Raw genomic sequence first — 18758 nt, forward strand, 5'->3', positions numbered from 1 at the left:
CAGTGACTGGCTGGAATGAGGATGGGCTGGTGTGGTCCTCTGGACGGTGAAGGATGATACGGAGGGGGTGGCTGGAGCGATGTGACGCTGGTCAGCCAGGTTCCCCCCTCAGTGCTGTGACCCGCCCCCACACATCAGCCTTGGCCCTTGGTGCAGACTTTATGGGATGGGGTTGACTGGCATCCTGCCGGTTCTGCCAGGCCACCCGAGCAGCTGCAGGGCTGGTGTGCAGCTGGAGCTGGGTGGACCTGGGTGTGTACACAAATGTGGGATTATAATCCATTTCTGAAAATGAACAACAGAAACAAAGAAGAAGGTTAGAGACTCGTAAACAAGATAAGAAATGTTTAAATGTGAAGTGCAGTGATGTTAAGCTGTTGCTAACGAGAAGAAGCAGAATCTGACTTTAAAGTCAGTCGATTCCACATGATGCACTTTATTCATTTTTCAGCTCAGTAGACTACATGAACCTCACAGGAGTTATTTAACAGTATCTTATTCCTACTGTGACCAAAATCTGGTGTCCAATTGAACATATGAGTGTGGACGTGAGTAACACACTGACACCACACAGAGGAAGAGTTACTACAGCCATTCATAAATGCGCTAAGTGGTAACCATAGCAACACATCAGTCTGAAACCAAGACACGAAGCTAAAACTGAGCTTTTCTCAGAGGAAAATAAGTCATTATACGAATGTTTCGTATCATTTACTTTTGCTCTCAAAATCGGCTTTTCATCAGGCAATAATTATGTACAAGAGAGTTTCTGAACCTAACTCAATGGTTTGGCATGATAATACACCTGGACTGTAAATTCAGAAAACAGAATTCCTGTGAAAAATAAGATTTAAGAACTGTGTTTTTGTGACACTTTCAGCGAGGTGTTGCTCCTTTACTACAAATATTCATAAGACCGAACTCCATTATTATATTACTATGAGAGTGGAGACAACAACACAGCTGGACAGCTGGAAAACTACTATTCTGCTTAAGAATTTAAAGATGGCACAATTATCTCACAATTTACAACTTTCTTTATTTGTTTACACTACAAATAAATAAATAAAGAAGTCACCAGTGGTTTTCTGAGCCTGCCACTCAGCAACTGCTCCTTAAATGGAGCAGTTGCAAATACACACGAGCTTTGAAAATGTTTCTGAATGACTGATATTTGAATGAATAATTATATCATATATCATAATTATATCATGTTGTCCACAATTTATCAATAAATTGATACACTACAGCGCCGTTATTAGAGTCAAAAGTGCCGTTAGCAAAGCAGCTAGGTAAGTTTAAATACAAGATTAATGTGATGATGCCGGGACGGAAAATTAAATCATGTGCATTTTTTCACATTCTGCTTATATAAATGGCGTTGTTTTAATAATAAAATAATAATAATAATATTTCACTTACAAACTTGCTTCTTGAAGTCAACTCTGGGTCGCTGATACAGAGTTGACACAAATCCGGCTCTCCTATTGGTTGTCAAAAGTTGAATTCTCGAAGGTGAAATGGAGCATCTGATTGGCTGGATGAGATCTAATCATGGGACCACAGCCGTGGACGGCCATTGGTCAAGTGCCAAGACAGAGGAGAACGGGGCTCGGGAGGAGTGAAAGCTCAATTGTGCCCTTTAATCTAACAGCCCATGCTTCTCAGATTTTAACTAGCATAACTTTATCTCACAATGAAAATTTCGACGAGGATGGGATTCGAACCCACGCGTGCAGAGCACAATGGATTAGCAGTCCATCGCCTTAACCACTCGGCCACCTCGTCTACTATATATTTGTCATTGGGCTATCATATCACCAGTCACAGCTGTTTTCTTTTTATATTTATAGTACTTGACGTTATTGGGTCTGTTTATAGCCTACATTTTACCAGACGTAGTTGCTTCTATATGTAAACACAGAAACGTGTTTGCCAAAATCATTCCCACGCCTCATTACAATGCAGCATAAGCTTTGATAAAAACAAATGGTGGCTAAACCCCCTGACTAATCACCAAACATGAACAATTACCTGAAATTCTGTTTACTGGAACCGAGAAGCAACAGGGTGTAGAATCACATGTCGTACAAATACTGTCCACCAGAGGGAGCCACAGACCAACATATTAAAATGAGGTCGGTTAGCTGGCTGTCAGCTAATTAATGAAGTGGGTCTAATTCTGGCGTGTGATGACTAAATGTCAAGTATGTTGTCATAATTACTTATCAATTATGTAAGAGATTTTAATGTAAAACTGAACGTGGCTTTGTTCTCATTAAACTCTCCTGCTGTGCTGGAGATCTGCCTCCTTAATTGAGACAAAAAATGTGTTTTTTTGCAACAGAATATTGATGCAGGTGTGACTAGGAGGTATGACTCAGGTAATTATCACCTATATAGTTCATGTTCACTATAATTAAGCAACTATATATTCCTTCCAACTGTGTATAGTTTTATCATACATAATGTCAATATTTTAATTTCTTCAGCTATCATCTACTTAACTTGATAGTGATGTGGAAACTTATTTAGACCCCTCATTTAATTCATCAGGGTTGATTTCAATAATATATTTTCATGTAAGAAAGCATGCTTGATATAACCCTGTTTCTATCATATAACTGATTGTTTTAGTGTATGAATGATGTAGTAACTGAGCCAGCTTCCTCCCAAGGAAAAAAAAAAAAAAAAAAAAAAAAAAAAACAGTTTAAACCCAGTCTGAGCTTCTAACACTCTACCACTGAATCCGTGTGTCTTTTGGGTGTGAATCACAAGGCAGAACACAAGACAGAGGGGATCGAACATTTATTTACCCTTATTAAAAGTTACAATAAAACCATTAACATCTTCAAATGATAGCAAAATAAAGAGAACCAAAAATATTGGCCAAAACATATTTACAGAGACAGTTTGCAGATAAAAAGCTCACATTTTTGTACACAATCCCAACCCCTGCATCATAAACTCTGAAATGTGAACACTGCAATACTCAAGAAGCTTGAATGTGGTTTTAGCCAGAAAAGAATCAAAATGCACGAACAAAGACATAGCTCTTTTTCCACCTCCCCTCCTCGGTTTTTCACTTTTCTATACATGACAAAATACTTGAAATTTGGGGGTAAAACATAGGAATGTAGAATTCTAAAAATTAATAAGATCATTTGAAAGGTTTATGTGTCCATATAACAGTCATTTCGAGTGAAGGAGATGGTCTGCCCTGCTCCGCGACGGTGACAATTTTTAGATCCCAAAAAGATGAGAAAGAAAAATAAAATGTTATAGGGCTGCCACGCTGTTAAAAAGGATGCTTCTCCATGAATTGGGAAAATAAGTCAGTATTCCTGATTCGCTCCACATCCAATCCATTACCTTCGCCACACGCCAGTCCCCGTGTGTACCATGAGGGGGCGACACAAGCCGACACTTTCATCACGAGAGGGCCCGGTGAGATTCCGTCTGTCGAAGAACTAATAAAAGGCAGTGAACTGGTGGTTGAATCAGCAAACGTGATATATCCTTTGTCTTCTTTTGTAGTTTTGTTTATAACTTTAAGAACGTGGCACGAGTCTCTCATATATATATTTATATACTTTAATCTTGGAAAATCAGTTCAGGTGCCGTGGCGGGGTGCAGTCACTCTGCCTTGGCCTCGCCCTCGGAGGCTGCAGGTGTCGTGTCCTCGGCGGGGGCAGCGGCGGCGGCCTCCTCAGCGGGGGCAGCCTCTGTGGGTGGGGCCTCCTCCGCCGCCTTGGTCTCTCCCTCGGGGGCAGCGGCGGCTGCGGCCTCGCCCTCCTTGACCTCAGCGGCCGGCGTCTCCTCTTTGGTTTCCTTGGCCGCGTGGCCGTTCTCCTCGGGCTTGTCCTCGGTCGTGGGGGAGGTGGCCTCCTCCTTGCCCTCTTCGCTGCCCTTCTTGCTCTTCTTCAGTGAGATGCCCTTGAACTTGAAAGAGTTCTTCAGGGAGAACTTCTTCTTCTTCTTGCCATCCTTGGCGGCCTCGCCCTCTGCTTTGGCGGCCTCGCCTTCGGCTGCGGGAGCGGGCTCGATGGCATCTCCGGCGCTGGTCTCGCCATCCTTGGCTGGCTCAGCTGTTCCGTTACCATCGGCGGCGGCCACTTCCCCGTCGGGCTTGGCTGACACATCGCCATTGGTTTTGACATGACCGTTCTCCTGCAGAGAAGAGGACTCATTAGTAATGCATTAACTAATCAAACTGGGTCAACATAAACATATTGCCTGCGGAGAGGGGAAATCATTTACATACACAGATGGATAAAGTGATGAAATGTCTGCTAACATTGCAAATAAATCTAAAGGGGGATCTGGCATATGACAGATTAGCATTAGCCCATTTATTCCCATTTAATCCATGTTATACTTGAGGAAAGCTGCTTGCCCCTACAGCGGTTCGGGGGAAAGGGAGGGGGGGGGGGGGATTCAACAGCTGTTTGCATGACTCTGAGCGGACACATGGGGGCAGTAGTGCTGCGTCAAAACGTCAACACGGCGAGCAAGTTGCGGAACAAAGGAATCCCCGTGAAACCTGGTCTGTGCTCTCATCCAGGAGCTGCAGCTCACATCTACAACTGCTCCGTACATCAGCACGGTGCGGCCATGGACAGCCAGCACACACCACTCACTCACTCACTCTCTCTCTCTCTCTCTCTCTCTCACACACACACACACACACAGATTTAAAGCACTGTAGACGGCGAATCCACAGCGCTGATCTAAACGTCGATGAATTCAAATGAGTTCATGAACATCTCTGAACGGAATCACATAAAATGCATTTAGAGTCAGATCCACTCAGCCAACTCTCCACACAATCAGCAGTTTAATAATCACCTTTCAGTCATCTTAACACGCATTTTTTTTTCGCCTTCTTTTTAAACCCACTCGAGCAACATGTGGGAAAAACGCATTTATGTAGATAGGAGTTGTGGTTTGAACTGGCGCCTGGCCGCGCTTTGTTTGCAACTCCGCAAAATGCGCCTCCAGCAGAGCGCATTTGCATCCTTTGCACCGCTCGCCTCGCATCTTTTGTTCGACGTGGGAGCGACTATCTCCCCGACTGCAGCCAACTCATGAGAGAAAACACGCTCCAAACACACATTTCGACACGAATCTGCCATTCTAGTATGACATTTTAGGAGTAAATCGCCCCTTTTGAGACCGGCAGACAGAATTTAACAAAGGCAGATCTGGTGCGCGCTGAGAGGGGGACGAGCATGGCCATTCGACGGCTGGTCTTCTGGAGGTCCCCTGGATTTAAACAACCTGCTTTAAATTCATTCTAAGTACATTTTCTGCAGCCATGTGGTGTGTGGAGGCGTGAATCTGCTCTCAGTGCAGAGTGTGAATGAGCAACAGCTAAGCCCCCGTCGCTGCCCTCAGCCCCACCGTGGCACCCATGCTGGCAGTGGGCGTTGGGTGCCATGTGGCTCCCCGCTGATGATCAGCATTGCAGGCAAACTTTACTCACCTGGCCGTTGGCTTTGGCAGCAGCAGGGTCGGCGGCGGCTTTCCCCTCAACAGCTACTCCACCCTTGGACAACTGGGCTCCCATTTTTTTTCCTTTAGGTGATCTGAACAAAAAATAAAATCGAAAAAGAAAAACCTGGAGGAGTTTTTGAGATTTAAAAATCCAGCTCTTGGATAGGTAAAAATCTTGCCAAAGAGGTGAAAAATCCGACCGGATCTCCTTCTCCCTAGCTGGGCTTTGGAAACGACAAGTTCCCCCTTATGTGAGTGTGGACCCCACGGCGGCTGAGCACAAATTAAAGGATGTCAGAGAAACGACTGTGAGTATTTCAACCGCGCCTCACAATCGACCGAAGTCTCCTCCCCTGGGCGTGTCGGCCGGTTTTTGTCCAATCTGCAGCCGGGAGGGTGGGCCTCATGCACCCCCTGTCACTGCAACAGTGTGCGACTGGACTTCATCCTCAACAAGACTTTTTCCACTGTTTTCAGATGTCTGCAAGATTTTGGACTTTGGATTTTAAAACTTTGTGAACTTTGTTCATGAACTCACTCAGCACTTGTTGCATATGTGTTGGATGAATCATACAGCTCACAGAAATGATTCACTCTATGAGGATGTCATGTAAATAAATTGTATATAGTGTTAATATGATGCCATAATGAGCAAACAATACTATGATTGTTGCTGTGAATTCGTCACACATTACTTCAAAAATGTTTTATCATCTGATCAGTGGTTCCCAACCTAAGGTTCAAGACCCCACAAGGGGTCATAAGATTAATTCGAGAGGTCACGAAATGATTAACAAGATAAGAAAGAAGAAAAACAATTATTTTTGCTACACAGAACTATTTTGTTATTAAATCTTGTGGTTTTTCTTGTGAAATAGTAGAGTTTTGCCTCTCCGGGCCTCTAAAAACTATTAAAATCAGCCAATCTAAGAGAACATCATTCATCGGTTCAACTGCTTACAGCTCATAGAAATACACAACCTGTGAATTCGGTATTACTTGGCTACAAAGGCTGGGTTCCAGTGCGGTAGATCATTCAAAGCTCTTGCATACACTTTGTTTGAAGATAACGTCAACTCCATTTCAAGCTTAAGGTCATCTTTCACAGTTTCAGTGACTTTAATTAGCTATAATAAATTCTCAGATGATCTTGATGGTCCAATTTTAGGGTGTAGAAAACCAGCATTTGAATGATTGAGTGGATTTTGAGTGACAGGCCCGGCTTTCCAAGAGTAAACTCGTTACATAACACGCAGCCAGCTTCGCATTCAGAGGAGACCTTCTGATGGCACTGCGGCTGCTTTGTTACCGACACAGACAGAGAGACAGTGAATCCGCCTGTCAGACAGTAATGAGGTCTCTTGGCCAGACGAGTGAATCCCACGATCGCAGCAATGACACTGCATTTTTTTTTTTGGGAGCCCAAAGCTGATGGGTTCCTCTTGTGATCCAGCGGGGTCAAGGGTTATATGTTTTAAGCTGAGTTATGAGCGCCAGTGAGCCCAGCCAGCCATGAGACAGGGTCATACATGCATTAAACATGCCAGCTGCCTCATTTTCAAGCCGTTACTCTTAATTCTGGCAACTTTAACCAAATTATCCCTTCTTTCCCATCAACAAGGCCCTCATTTATCCCAGCGATGAACCCATGTTAACAATGGTACTCTGTCTGCTTGTCATCTTTATAGGACTTTATTAATTTATGATTTCCTCTTATTAAAGTCCTGTATTCTTCTGAGGCATCCCTTTCTGACATTGTTTCCGACAATCCGATGCCCCCCTCCTTCCACACATACACACACTCACACAAACATGTCACAGCTGTGGTATGCGAGGCATGCATACGCCACTCAGAGAATGATCTCCATCCATTCAGTGAGCTGAGCTTCCCAGTGTGGAATACACCCTCAGGGGCTTTAAATCTGCACCCCACTCCCCCCAACCCCACCTCCTACCCTTTCTAACCAACCACTATCCCTCCATACATACTCTCAAACTGAGTCAAGAAAGAGAACAACATGTTTGAAAGACTTTTTTTTCCCACCCCCATTCCACCATCTAGTGTAACGTACATTCATAGCCCAATCATGTCTGTGGAATTCCTCACTGTTTTCTGATGTGGGATGCCTGAGTCGGGTCTTTATTCTGATGAAGTCCACACATTAAGGTTGTCAGATTTCAAAGGGGTGTTCCTGGTTTGATCAGCACAAGAAAGAGGTGGTTTCACAGCAGGACGTCCAAGCTTCTGCAGAGACACTGCTGCCCAGGTTTTTGCAACCCATAAACTACAAAGGTAAAATGTGGATCAGTTGTTATCTCTCAGTTTTTTTTTCTATTTTGGCCTCAAGTCCACAAAAAGTTGGAATTTCTGACAACTGAAAAAGATTTTAAAATAATCCTTTATTGTTGAAAATGTAATGTACATGTAGTAATGCATTGTTTAGAGAGAAAAACAAACTTTTCTTAAAAAGTTTCGCATTTGATTGTCATGTGATCCATTTTTGAGAATCTTGATTTGTTGTCACCCTCCATTCTTTGTGCTTGTTGTAAACTACAAAATGTCAGAAAACTGCTCCCCCAAAGTGGTCTCTCACTCATGAGGCCTGTGAAGTCTAGTATAGTATTACATTTCAGTACTTCAGTGTTCACAGTAAGCTTTAAGACAGGAATTTGTAAACTCCAGCATCCATCCATCCAACAATGTTCTTATCTATTTAAATGGGTGGTTTGATACTACTGAATAGGAAGAAAGTGAATGAAATAAGTTTATACACTTTCTCTCTAAGAGTTCGATGACCACCAGCCAGTGATTAGCTTAGCTTAGCAGAAAAACTGGAAGCAGGGAGAAACAACTAGACAGACTCTGTCCGAAGGTAAAAGTCTCTACAGTCACGATCAGATTCCAGGAAATAACAGCACCTCGCCAAGGAATAGTCCCTGCCCGTAACTCCTCATGAAACCACAACTTGTTTTTACATTTTTGTTTTGTGTTTTGTCTTATTAATTAGAAGTCATAGAGGCGTTGGTAGGCATATTTGTTTTACCTTTGGACAGAGCCAGGTTAGCTGTCCTCTCCTGTTTCCAGTCTTTCTGCTAAACTAAGCTAATCCCCTGCTAGCTCCAGCTTCATATTTAGCTAACAAGCATGAATGTGCTATCAATCTTCACATCTATCTCTCTATAATGCTGTTAGGTTCACTGGGGGATGACCTATCCCAGCATGCACTGGACAAGAGGATTGTACAGTCTATGCCCTGAAAAGGTTACCAAAAACATCAATTTAAAATTCATCTAAATTAGTGTGGACAGAAGCTGAAAAAGTAGTGAATACTGACAATGAAAGCCATACCATTCATTTACTACGCACACACACTCGTAGTACACACATTGTGGTGATGACAAGGCCTGATTTCCTTGAGGAAAATGAGATTGTGGCTGGAGGACTTCCTCTGGCCTCGTCCTGCCTACTTATTTCTGTCACGTTAAACGTGGTGCTTCTTCTCCTCTTCACACACTTTTTTCCCTTTGAGCTCGTCAATGCCCCTGTTTGTGTGGTTGCCCATTTTTCATGCCCTGACACAGGATGAGCTCTTAAATCTGCTAAAAGCCTCCATTGTCTCTGTTTTAGCGAGCCAACTGATGAGCATCACAAGTAGAAAGAGAAAGGATAGGGAGGAGGACTGGAGCGAAGGAGAAGAATCAGAAACATGTCTCTGGGGTTCCTTTTGCTTCAGGGAGGAGAAAGTTGTCTTTATGACAGTCACCTTGAACAGATGACTTGAGCATATCAGCTTGATGAATATGTAATTTCCCAGGGTTCCACAGTTTGTCAGCAATTCATGCATACACAATCACATAAATGAGAGTGCAAGCTGTTTGCTGTGCACTTTCTTACAGTTTTGTGATACACTGATGGCAACAAATTTGTTGCAGTTGTGCACAGTTAATGGCCCAAATACCTCAAGACCTAATGTAATGCCATCTTTTGAGGCAAAGTCATAAAATAGATTTTATAATGGGAATAAATGTGAGGAAAAGGTAGCAAAAAGTGACAAGTATATAGCCAAACTTGCAATTATGACTACAACAACACACCTTCAAAACAACTATATTACATTTTAATGTATCATAAATGCAAATGCAGCATTGGATTTGCTCAAAAGTTATATCAGTTATAAGCAGCTTTGTTTGTATAAACCGAGATGTAATTTTGATTTTATATGTTTGATTTAGTCTGGCATAAACAGAACATTTGCACTGCCAAGCACCTAATTACAAGGAGAATCAGGTGCACAGCCGTCTTCATTGGCATGAATAGGGGTGCGTAGACTTAAAAGAAAGCCCTTTGTAATGCTAATTAATTAAATCAACTGGCTTATTGACTGCAAAAAGGCCCTCACCAGCAGGCAACCACAAAGCTGCACATGGCAGCCATCTTGGCCGGAGGCTTGTGCAGACGTATCTGTCAGTCGGGCTCTGGCAGTGGCTCTTGGAGGAGGAGGAAGGGATGTAGCTGGATGTCCAATGCTCAGCCAGGCTTGCATGTTTGACTCGCCTCATTGATGAAATAGTTGTTCATGGGGGAGCTTGGAAACACAACACACAAACTCTAAAGATGGAGGGAAACCAACAGTAATCATGTTGATGTGTGCAGTTGATCGCCCCTTTCGCCGTCTCTGTCTCTCTGTGCCGAAGGTGACAGACACACTCATGACGCGACATACCCCTCCTACATTTCTGCGTGTGTGCAGACATGCCACAGAGCCGGTTACCATGGCAACTACTGCTTCTATCGACTTCTCTGGGCTGATGTTACGGAGGGACGTGGTTTGGTGGGAACCCAGTCAAGGGGAGAAAGGAAGAGGATACAGCTTTGGTGTTGTTTTTGTTTGCCTTATCATCTTGGGTTTGTTTAGTTGACATGACTCCGACTCCCACAATTTATGCAATCAAAACTCGTAACCTTTGTGACCACAGGGAAATCAAGCGTGGTTTCCTTTTGACATTAACCTTCACCACCTTCCCGTCAGCCTATTTTTTTCTTCCTCATCATGAATTCCATCTCTCAGATTCAGACATACTCTATACGCATTTGCCTCTCTCTGGCACTCCCTCCTTCTCTCAGCTTTTTGTCTCTAGTATCAAGGCTTGAGTCATTATAGGCAAATTCATCCAGTCAGGCCAAGTAAGAAAGCAGAGAGAGATAAAGCAGATGGCGAGACAAGTAAAAGGAGAGGGTGAGGGGTTAAGGAGTACAGAAAGCGTTGATGAGTGAAGCAGAGGGAGAGGATAGGGGCTGGGCAGAGTCGATGTGTGTGTGCATGTGTGTGTGTCAGACAGGGGTGTACAGTAGTAGGGCAGCTCTTCCCCACTGGCAACGGCACTGCAGCGTTACTAGGTCAGTGTGCCATCATCTCATTCATCATTATCACAGCCTGCTCTTCCTCCTACACTCTCCCTCTTCATCCCTCCCACGCTTTCTTGCAGTTGTTCTCTTCTTCGCTCACACGCACCACAATGGGAGAGACTCTACGCTTCAGTCAGAATGGAAAGTAAAACCTAAACAGACTCAGACGGTGCAAGTCTATAAGGTTCAATTCCATGTCGAGGTATAATACTGTAGCTAGGGCCATCCTAGGCCAGATGCTCATATATCGGAAGGCTCTCAGCACAAAAGGCATATCTTTTGGGGGTTTACATTATAAGCTGTAACTAATGGCTTAAATCATAATTAATGAATCCTTTACAAATTCTAACCAGCCATTATTAAGAACAACTTTTGAGTTGTCAGGTTGTAAAAATTCCCCTTTGCTGGTATCCACCACCAACATGACACTTGCTTTATCATTTTAGCTAGCTCTTCAACACTGAGCTAAGTTTAAGAATGTGATTTATGTGTGGAAATGACATGCATCCACAGTAACGTTCCCAGGTCTTTTTTGGAAAGAGCTCTCCTGAAACTGAAATGCCTAAACAATAGCAGAATGGCTAAATCTCATCTTCATCATCTTCTATTCAATAGGTAAACAGTAACATTGTGCATAAAAGTGTGTGTATGTATTAACAACGTTAAAAAATTACATCACATTTTTAGGAAATATGCTTATTCAGGCATTAGATGAGATGATTCTCATCTTATGCCTGTATGGTAAATATGAAGCTACAACCAGGTTAGCTTCATTTAGCATTAAGCCTGGAAACAGGGGGAAACAGCTAGTCTGGCTCTAAAATTAAAAAAACAAAAATGCCCACCGACACCAATAAAGCTCACCAATAAACACCTTATATGTTGTTTTTATAAAGCATGAAACTGAAGCGTATAATGTGTGGTTTTATATGGATTTTATGTGCTGGATTACTTCTTAGCTGGCAGGGTTTGGGAAGTAGCGGCACTACTATTTTCACTGCATTTCCCAGTAATCGTTAGGTATACATCATGCAAGGTTTCCAGTCACAAGCTGTTTTAAGTATATATTCTTTTAAGTAGCAGGTTAGCGTGACCAAATGCTACATCACTGCATTGTATTTTTGCAGTTGCATTTAACATTTGTAATGGAATAATGTATGTTTTATTAGAAAAATAGACCCTTATCCTTATTGAGAACTTACTAACACTTATAAAGGGTGACATACCTGAAAGTTGTACTGTGCAAAACAGTTTAAGCAGGTTTTAAGGACCTGTCAATAACAAAAGAGAAAGTAAGTCATCGATACCAGACATCAAAACCATGTCTCTCTGTCAAAAATCACTAAATGTCAGATGCCCCGTGACAGACAGAAAGCAATTATCCATTGAGGAACCAGTTTAATGGTCTCAAAGTAGAAGCACAGACAGCCTGACACACTCCACACCGTTAAAAGCAGACCAATAAAACATTACAGGCTATATTTCATGACAGCTTTGCATTCCTGCATATTACAAAAGGGCCTGAGTGACATAAGATGACACAGACATCTCCCCTGCTGCACAGAAATAACAGGCAACATCAGTGTTGTTTGTTTGGTATACACAAAGAATATACTGTATATACGACAACAACCAGTTGTGTGCAACCACATGCAAATGCATTTACCCCCCACCACCGCTCTTCACACACACACACACACCCAGAGCATGTACACACAGACTCAGACTGAAACTAGCTCAGGTTTTGGTTTTCTGCTAGCTGGAGCTTTTTCTTTTTTGCCAATCTGTGAGATCATCACTCTCCCTGAGCCCCCGTCTGTATTTCCTCCCCCGGCTCCTCAAACCACCCCCCTCCCCCTCAACCATCTTCATTGTAATGCAGATTTAAGGATCGGGTGGGGGATGGGATCATAGGGGGATGGGGAGAAAGAGGAGGTTTGTGGAGAGGCTGTGGTTGGTGTTAAGTATGACCTGGCAGCCCCGCTGTGCCTCAGCGGGCGGTCCGGCGTGGGCTGGGGGAGGGGAGACCAAGAGAGAGAGACAGAGAGAGCTTCTAGGGTTATCCCCCAGCCTGTATACATGACTCAGACATCAGATATCAACATCCCGACCTCATCTTGAAATAAAAGATGGCAGACACGCCCCTCGCATCTTCATTCAACAGTAATCTCATCCAGGAGTGGAACGGAGAAGAATAGGATGTTCTATGGCATTTTGTTCTGTCTAGACATAATGAGCTTAATGTCACTGGGGTCATGTTGTTGTTCCCTCTGTCATAGACTAACAGCATATCAAACTAACTGAAAATGAAGAACGATCATAATTTGCAATTTGCAATTTTTATCTGCGTCGAAGCAGTAAAGCCATTACTGAAATCTCACTAATTTGCTCACAACAGACTGTTCAGCTGTTGTCAGGGTGTGTATTAGCATGTGTGCAACCAGTGTGTGTGTGTGTTGGTGTGTCTGTGTGTTGGTGTGGGTGTGTGCATTTTGGGGCTGTCTAGTTCTTATGTCTGCAGCTTAAACTATGGCCACGCTTGTCCCAGCTGTCGGATTGTAATCCAGTCTCTCTCTGAGCACAGAGGCAAGAAGTCAAACCTCACCGAGCCACTACCCTCCTCTGACAGTGCACCCCCTCCCCTCCCCTCCCCTCCCCTCCCATCAACTCACATACACCAGGATGGAGGGCAGAGAGCAGAAAAAGGCCCCCGGCGAAAATAAATAAATGTCTAGAGTCAAAACCATTGTGTTTTAATGAGCCGTGTGTGGGATGGATTCATTGACTCTGCACCTCTGATTGCGCTGAAAAAAGACAGTCAGCTCACTTCTGTCGTTGACTCCTTATTCCCTGCGCGTGATTACACTAAATTGCACTCGAAACACACAAGATCAAAGCAGCACACAGTTACATGCTTGGTTCAATGAGTATTTTTAGCACTGTTAACCTGTTTTTTGTAGAGAATAATTATGTGATAATTTGTTTTTATTATTTCCTGGCCCTCCACTGCTGGTATTTGAGTGCAGGATCAATTACTGAACAAGTAGCTCAGTGGCACATAAACATCTTTTGCCCAAAAGATACAGGTCCTCCAGCGGAGGGATGGCCTTCCCGCTCACTGTGCCACAAGGCAACACAACTCAAACCAGCCTATAAAAAAAAAAAAATAATAATCAAAATTTTTTGTGTAGTATACTCAGCTTTGTCATTTTTGCTCCAGTTTTCCATTTTATCCATCTGCCATTGCAGCTGGGTAGTCATGGAGCATCATTGCCGTGTGTTGCTCTTGTTTGTGAGTGACCTATTTATAACCCACCCCCTCTATCTCTTGCCCCCAATTCCCTCTCTTGTCCTCCTCCAGTTTATCAAAACATGGTTACATAAAAACAGCTCCCTTTGAACCAGTAGTGGGCCATCACTGTGGCATGAAAATCTTTGAGTTATTAAATAATTCAGAAGACAGGGAAAGGTGTTGAGTTTGGGTTATTTAAATTTCACTCTTAAGAAATATTCTTAGCTCAAAAGTGGCATAATGGAGACAATTAGCTAAACGTCAGTTGTTTATTTGGAATACAAAATAAGCAAAAGGTGGTGTTGCTGCCAAAAAAAGTCCTGATGTCTCTATGCTTATCTTCACCTTTGTCTATACTGTAAACGTCTGCAGATGTCAGTCATGCAAATGAGGTTAGGAGTCTCCAGCCTGAAGGGTGTACCAGCGTACAACTCCCTCTCCTCATTAGATTAATGACTATGAGGCTATAAAGACAATGGCTACAGCTTCCCAGAATCTCACCCAACCTGCTGGTATTGACCTCTAGCCAGCCTTCACAACTCTATCGTCACACTGTCAGTAACATTGCACCTCTAACCTCTGGCAACCCAGCTTGCATTTCTTACCATTGTGCCAGCAATGCCTCACGCCCTCTTATCATTGCTTTAATTGATCCTGAACTGCATGACTGTGTTTGCAGTGTAGCACTGACCTCATCTCCACTGGTCTGCTGAGACAGCTAGCATTGATCTATGACAGCCTGACCAACCTGCCCAGTTGAGTCTGCATTAACCTCCTGCTAGCCTAGGTCTGGTTAGCCCAGAACACTCTGGCCACCGCCTGACAATGATTACAATTGATTGATTAGAGATTGATTGGTTGAAACAGGGAATAGAGAGGGAGGTGGAGTGAGGTAAGGGTGTGGGTACTGCGGACAGTTATTTACGTTTGTGTCTCATCAGGAAATAAGTGCAGTCAGTTTGGCTAAAGATTTACTGTTAGTGCCCGAATTATTCTCTCGTACATTCACTCCTTGTCAGAGCCTGAGATACCGCCCTGACAGAAAGATACATTAAAAACAAAACGGGATTAATATATCTCCCACTGACAGGTACAATATGAAAGACACCTGCTCTGACAACAGCTGAGGGACAAAAAAGCCATATTTCAGTTCCAAAGGGAGACGGCATGACTTCCTTTGTGTGTCTTCCCCTTGAGGCATACTAACAAGGTTATCATGGATCAGTGATGAGCTGGGACTGAAGATCAATGGGAAAGCAGTTAGAAGACCCTTGGTATCTGCACACAATGGAGCTGTCGCCATCAGGAGGGACAGCAGGCATGGTATTGGGGCCAAGGGCATCGGTTGGTGCAGGTCTCAGGAGGTCGTGTGCCATATGATCAGGTGCTCCTGGTGGACCTCCATAACATACTTAAATACCCAACATGTAAGCCGATCAGGCCTGTGTGGGAGATAATCTGCGTGAATCCAATGACAATGGTCTATATATATATATATATATATGTATATATAATTTGATAAGATTGTCAGTTCTGTATTAATGTCATTGGGGGATTTAAGCCTATAGATGTGTAACATAAGCACATAACCTGTGTCACTGGGAGATGACCAGATTGATGTGATGCATGCACAACAGGAGCAATTTGATCACTGTCCATTGTGGCCTGATTTCTGTTGCCTGCTGGTGCGGTGTGCCCTCCGGGGATAGTGGCGGTTTCATTCTGGTAAGCAAAGACTGTTGAACTATCAAGGCTATTTAGTGTCATGCTGTGTCCCTGCAGTATATGATGGATGTTGATGGGGCTAGTTATGGGCCAGCGTCTTTTTCATTTGCTTAAGAATTTGCCCAAAAGGGGCTCATTCCTGAAACATTCCAGGGTGTTCAAATTTCTCCCCCAAATTTGCAATATATATCAGTAAAGACAACCATCATACTCTTACATTCCAGCTGTCAGAGAGTGGACAAAAAAAGTGACAAGAGGTGTCCTCACAGTTCCCAGAATTCCTAGAATCTTTTATTCCAGGTGGACAGTATTTGGAAGACAGGCAGGTAATAAACTGGTTGAAAGGACGTTGTGTCTTATTTAACTGTGCTGCCTGGTTTTATGCTCTCTGCAGAGCATTCATTCAGAGGATTCTTTTAAGGAGATTTATGGGGGTGTCATGGGAAAGTTGCCTGGGTGGAGGCAAGTTGTCCCTCCTAATGGGTAGAGTGACCCAGGCCTCCTCAAGGTCAGGGTAAGCCGGAGTAATTAACGACCAGCGACAAAGTACTTTGACCAGCTTTATCTCCCGTGCTATTATCAAACACCTCAAACCTTTAGAGGGTCTGTTGGACGTGCACACGCAGATGAGTCCTTGCACTCATGCAGACACACTCACGGCTGTTCAAGGACACGGTCTCTAGCTTGATCGATGGGCATGTCACACGTGTGTGTGTTCCCAATGTGCTGTGTCATAGTATAACAAGAGGTTGTTTCAGGGCAGTAATGGCTTGGCTATAGGGAGGAATAAAGCTTAATGAGCTGAATTTCTCAGTATTCAGAGCTGAACATAAACAGGACACAGAAGAGCAGCAGCCCACTCAGCACTGCTGGGCGTGTTTCTAATGTCCCAACCTATAGACCCATCTTCTCCTTCACTTGTCCAACCACAGGCTGAATCACCTTATAAGGGCTGAAAGAGTTTGGAGTCTCAAACAGTTTGGCAGCAAGCTAGTGACTGTTGGGCCTGATGTACTGTATAGCCATGTTATTCCAAATAGAGAAGAGGGAAAGGACTGATTATTGATATCTGTTAAGTGTCCAGGATGAGTAATGTGGCTGTCCAACCAAGCAGCTGTTCACCAAGCTTTTGGCAAGTGGAGAAAATCAATAGAAAGGTACACCTTTCAGATGAGGATAATGGATGAGAGGGGAGCACTGTAATGGAAAGATACCCATCTTTGCTTTGGCCTGGGCCTCTCCAGCAATTGCACAGACAGTGAAGACAGTAATGACACAGCAGATGAAAGCCAGTCTGTGAGTTGTCGGATTTCAAACGGACTACGTTTTACCGCTTGTGTCTGTAATACTGCTAGCATTTGCAAACAGATCCGGCAGCTTTACATATCTGCTTGAACAATCTACTGTCAGAGGTAACAGCTCCATTATCTTTTCTCAGAAAGGAATCAGCCAATGTAACCCTTTCGCTAATTGTTTTTCCAACCTCGCTTAGACTCAGATACATCCTCACATAGACAGCTCTCATCATCTCTGACATGCTCCCTGCAGACTTGAACCACATTCCCTTGCTGAAGCCCCTTTCACTTTTTCATCAGCTTGCATCATTACATGTCACATATCATCCACTGATACATCAAAGAACAGCGGCTGTGCAAATCTTTGCACGCACGAACAAGTGACAATATCTTGTTTTCAGTCTGTGCTAATACTGTTTACCAGGTGGAAGGTGTTAATAATGTACCTGCTTATAAGAAGCATGAGTAAGACGTACAGTGGCAGTAGATATTGTGCCACTTGAGGGTCCCTAACTCCTTTGACTTTGACTGCACAGCATGATTGTCACGGTCTAAATGTAAAAGATACAGTAAAGTCTCTGTTAAAATACAGCTAATGCATAACTCTTTCTCTTTCTCTTCTTCCTCTTCTATTTCTCTCTGTTGGTCCCTCTGGTCGCTTCTCTCTCCCTTCTGCTGCTGTGCAAATGGATTAATCTTGTAGCTCCCGGTCTGAAGGGAGGGTAGAGTGGTGTGCTTGTGCCAGGGCACGGTGAAATATGCATGTGTGTGTATCCATGTTTTTTGTGTGTGCAAAAGTGAAACAAAAAAACGAGACAGATAGAGGAAAACAGATGGAGGAAGGAGGGTTGAATATATGTGTTTCATTGTGAGAGTTCGTAGGAGTACAATTCTGGAGGTGGGTGTAGAGTGAGCAAGAGAGCTGAAACTCAACATGTGGTTATATTGTGATGAAATTGCATCTGTTCTGCGTACTTTATGTCTCTATGTTGTGACATAGATGAGGGGGAGAAAAACAAGCCATATGCCCTCAGATATGTAAAGATCAAGTATGGGGGTATGTGCATTTTTTGCCCTCTCAGACAAACGTGTCTCACATGGAGTCTCAAAATAGAGTCATAATCATGAATAAACCATGTACCTGCTGTGCATCCCAGCTCTTCCCCAGTATCCCTGCAGGAGAGAAAGGAGGGGACAGTCATAGTGGGTCTGCCTGTTAACAGAACTGGATCCATGTAAAGCCCTTAGTCACTAGTAACGCTCATTTCAGGCAGCGCTCGCAGCTCCCCTCCATTATTAAAAATGCTTTAATGGTCAGGTCACACATGAAATATTTACTCTCATCCTGTCAATCACTGTAAATCCCCCTTGTCATTTAGGACTCCACGTCTTTCACTTTCGACCTCCCCCTGCCCTTATTTTGCTTTTCACTTGCTCTCAGTTTCCCCTGTTGACTGAGCAGTGGCTTCAGTGACAGGGATCCAAGTGGTTGCCATGACAATGCCATGACAACAGTGATGGAATTCATTTGGCATGGCGATC

At 43.5% G+C, this 18758-nt stretch overlaps 1 protein-coding gene and 1 non-coding gene across 2 annotated transcripts; both read right to left on the reverse strand.

Annotated features, from left to right (window-relative positions):
- Positions 1-1706: 1706 nt before the first annotated feature.
- Positions 1707-1788, reverse strand: trnas-gcu. Its single transcript has one exon. It is a non-coding gene; the product is annotated as a tRNA-Ser (tRNA).
- A 1006-nt stretch (positions 1789-2794) lies between these two features.
- On the reverse strand, positions 2795-5837 carry marcksl1a (MARCKS-like 1a). The gene is made up of 2 exons (XM_044375725.1): positions 5487-5837; positions 2795-4171 (listed from the first exon to the last, which is right to left on the reverse strand). The coding sequence occupies exons 1-2, from the start codon at positions 5568-5570 to the stop codon at positions 3638-3640; spliced, it is 618 nt and encodes a 205-aa protein (XP_044231660.1). The 5' UTR covers positions 5571-5837; the 3' UTR covers positions 2795-3637.
- Positions 5838-18758: the final 12921 nt, after the last annotated feature.

This window comes from Thunnus albacares, chromosome 15 (assembly GCF_914725855.1).
Source record: "Thunnus albacares chromosome 15, fThuAlb1.1, whole genome shotgun sequence".
Classification (NCBI taxonomy): Eukaryota; Metazoa; Chordata; class Actinopteri; order Scombriformes; family Scombridae; genus Thunnus; species Thunnus albacares.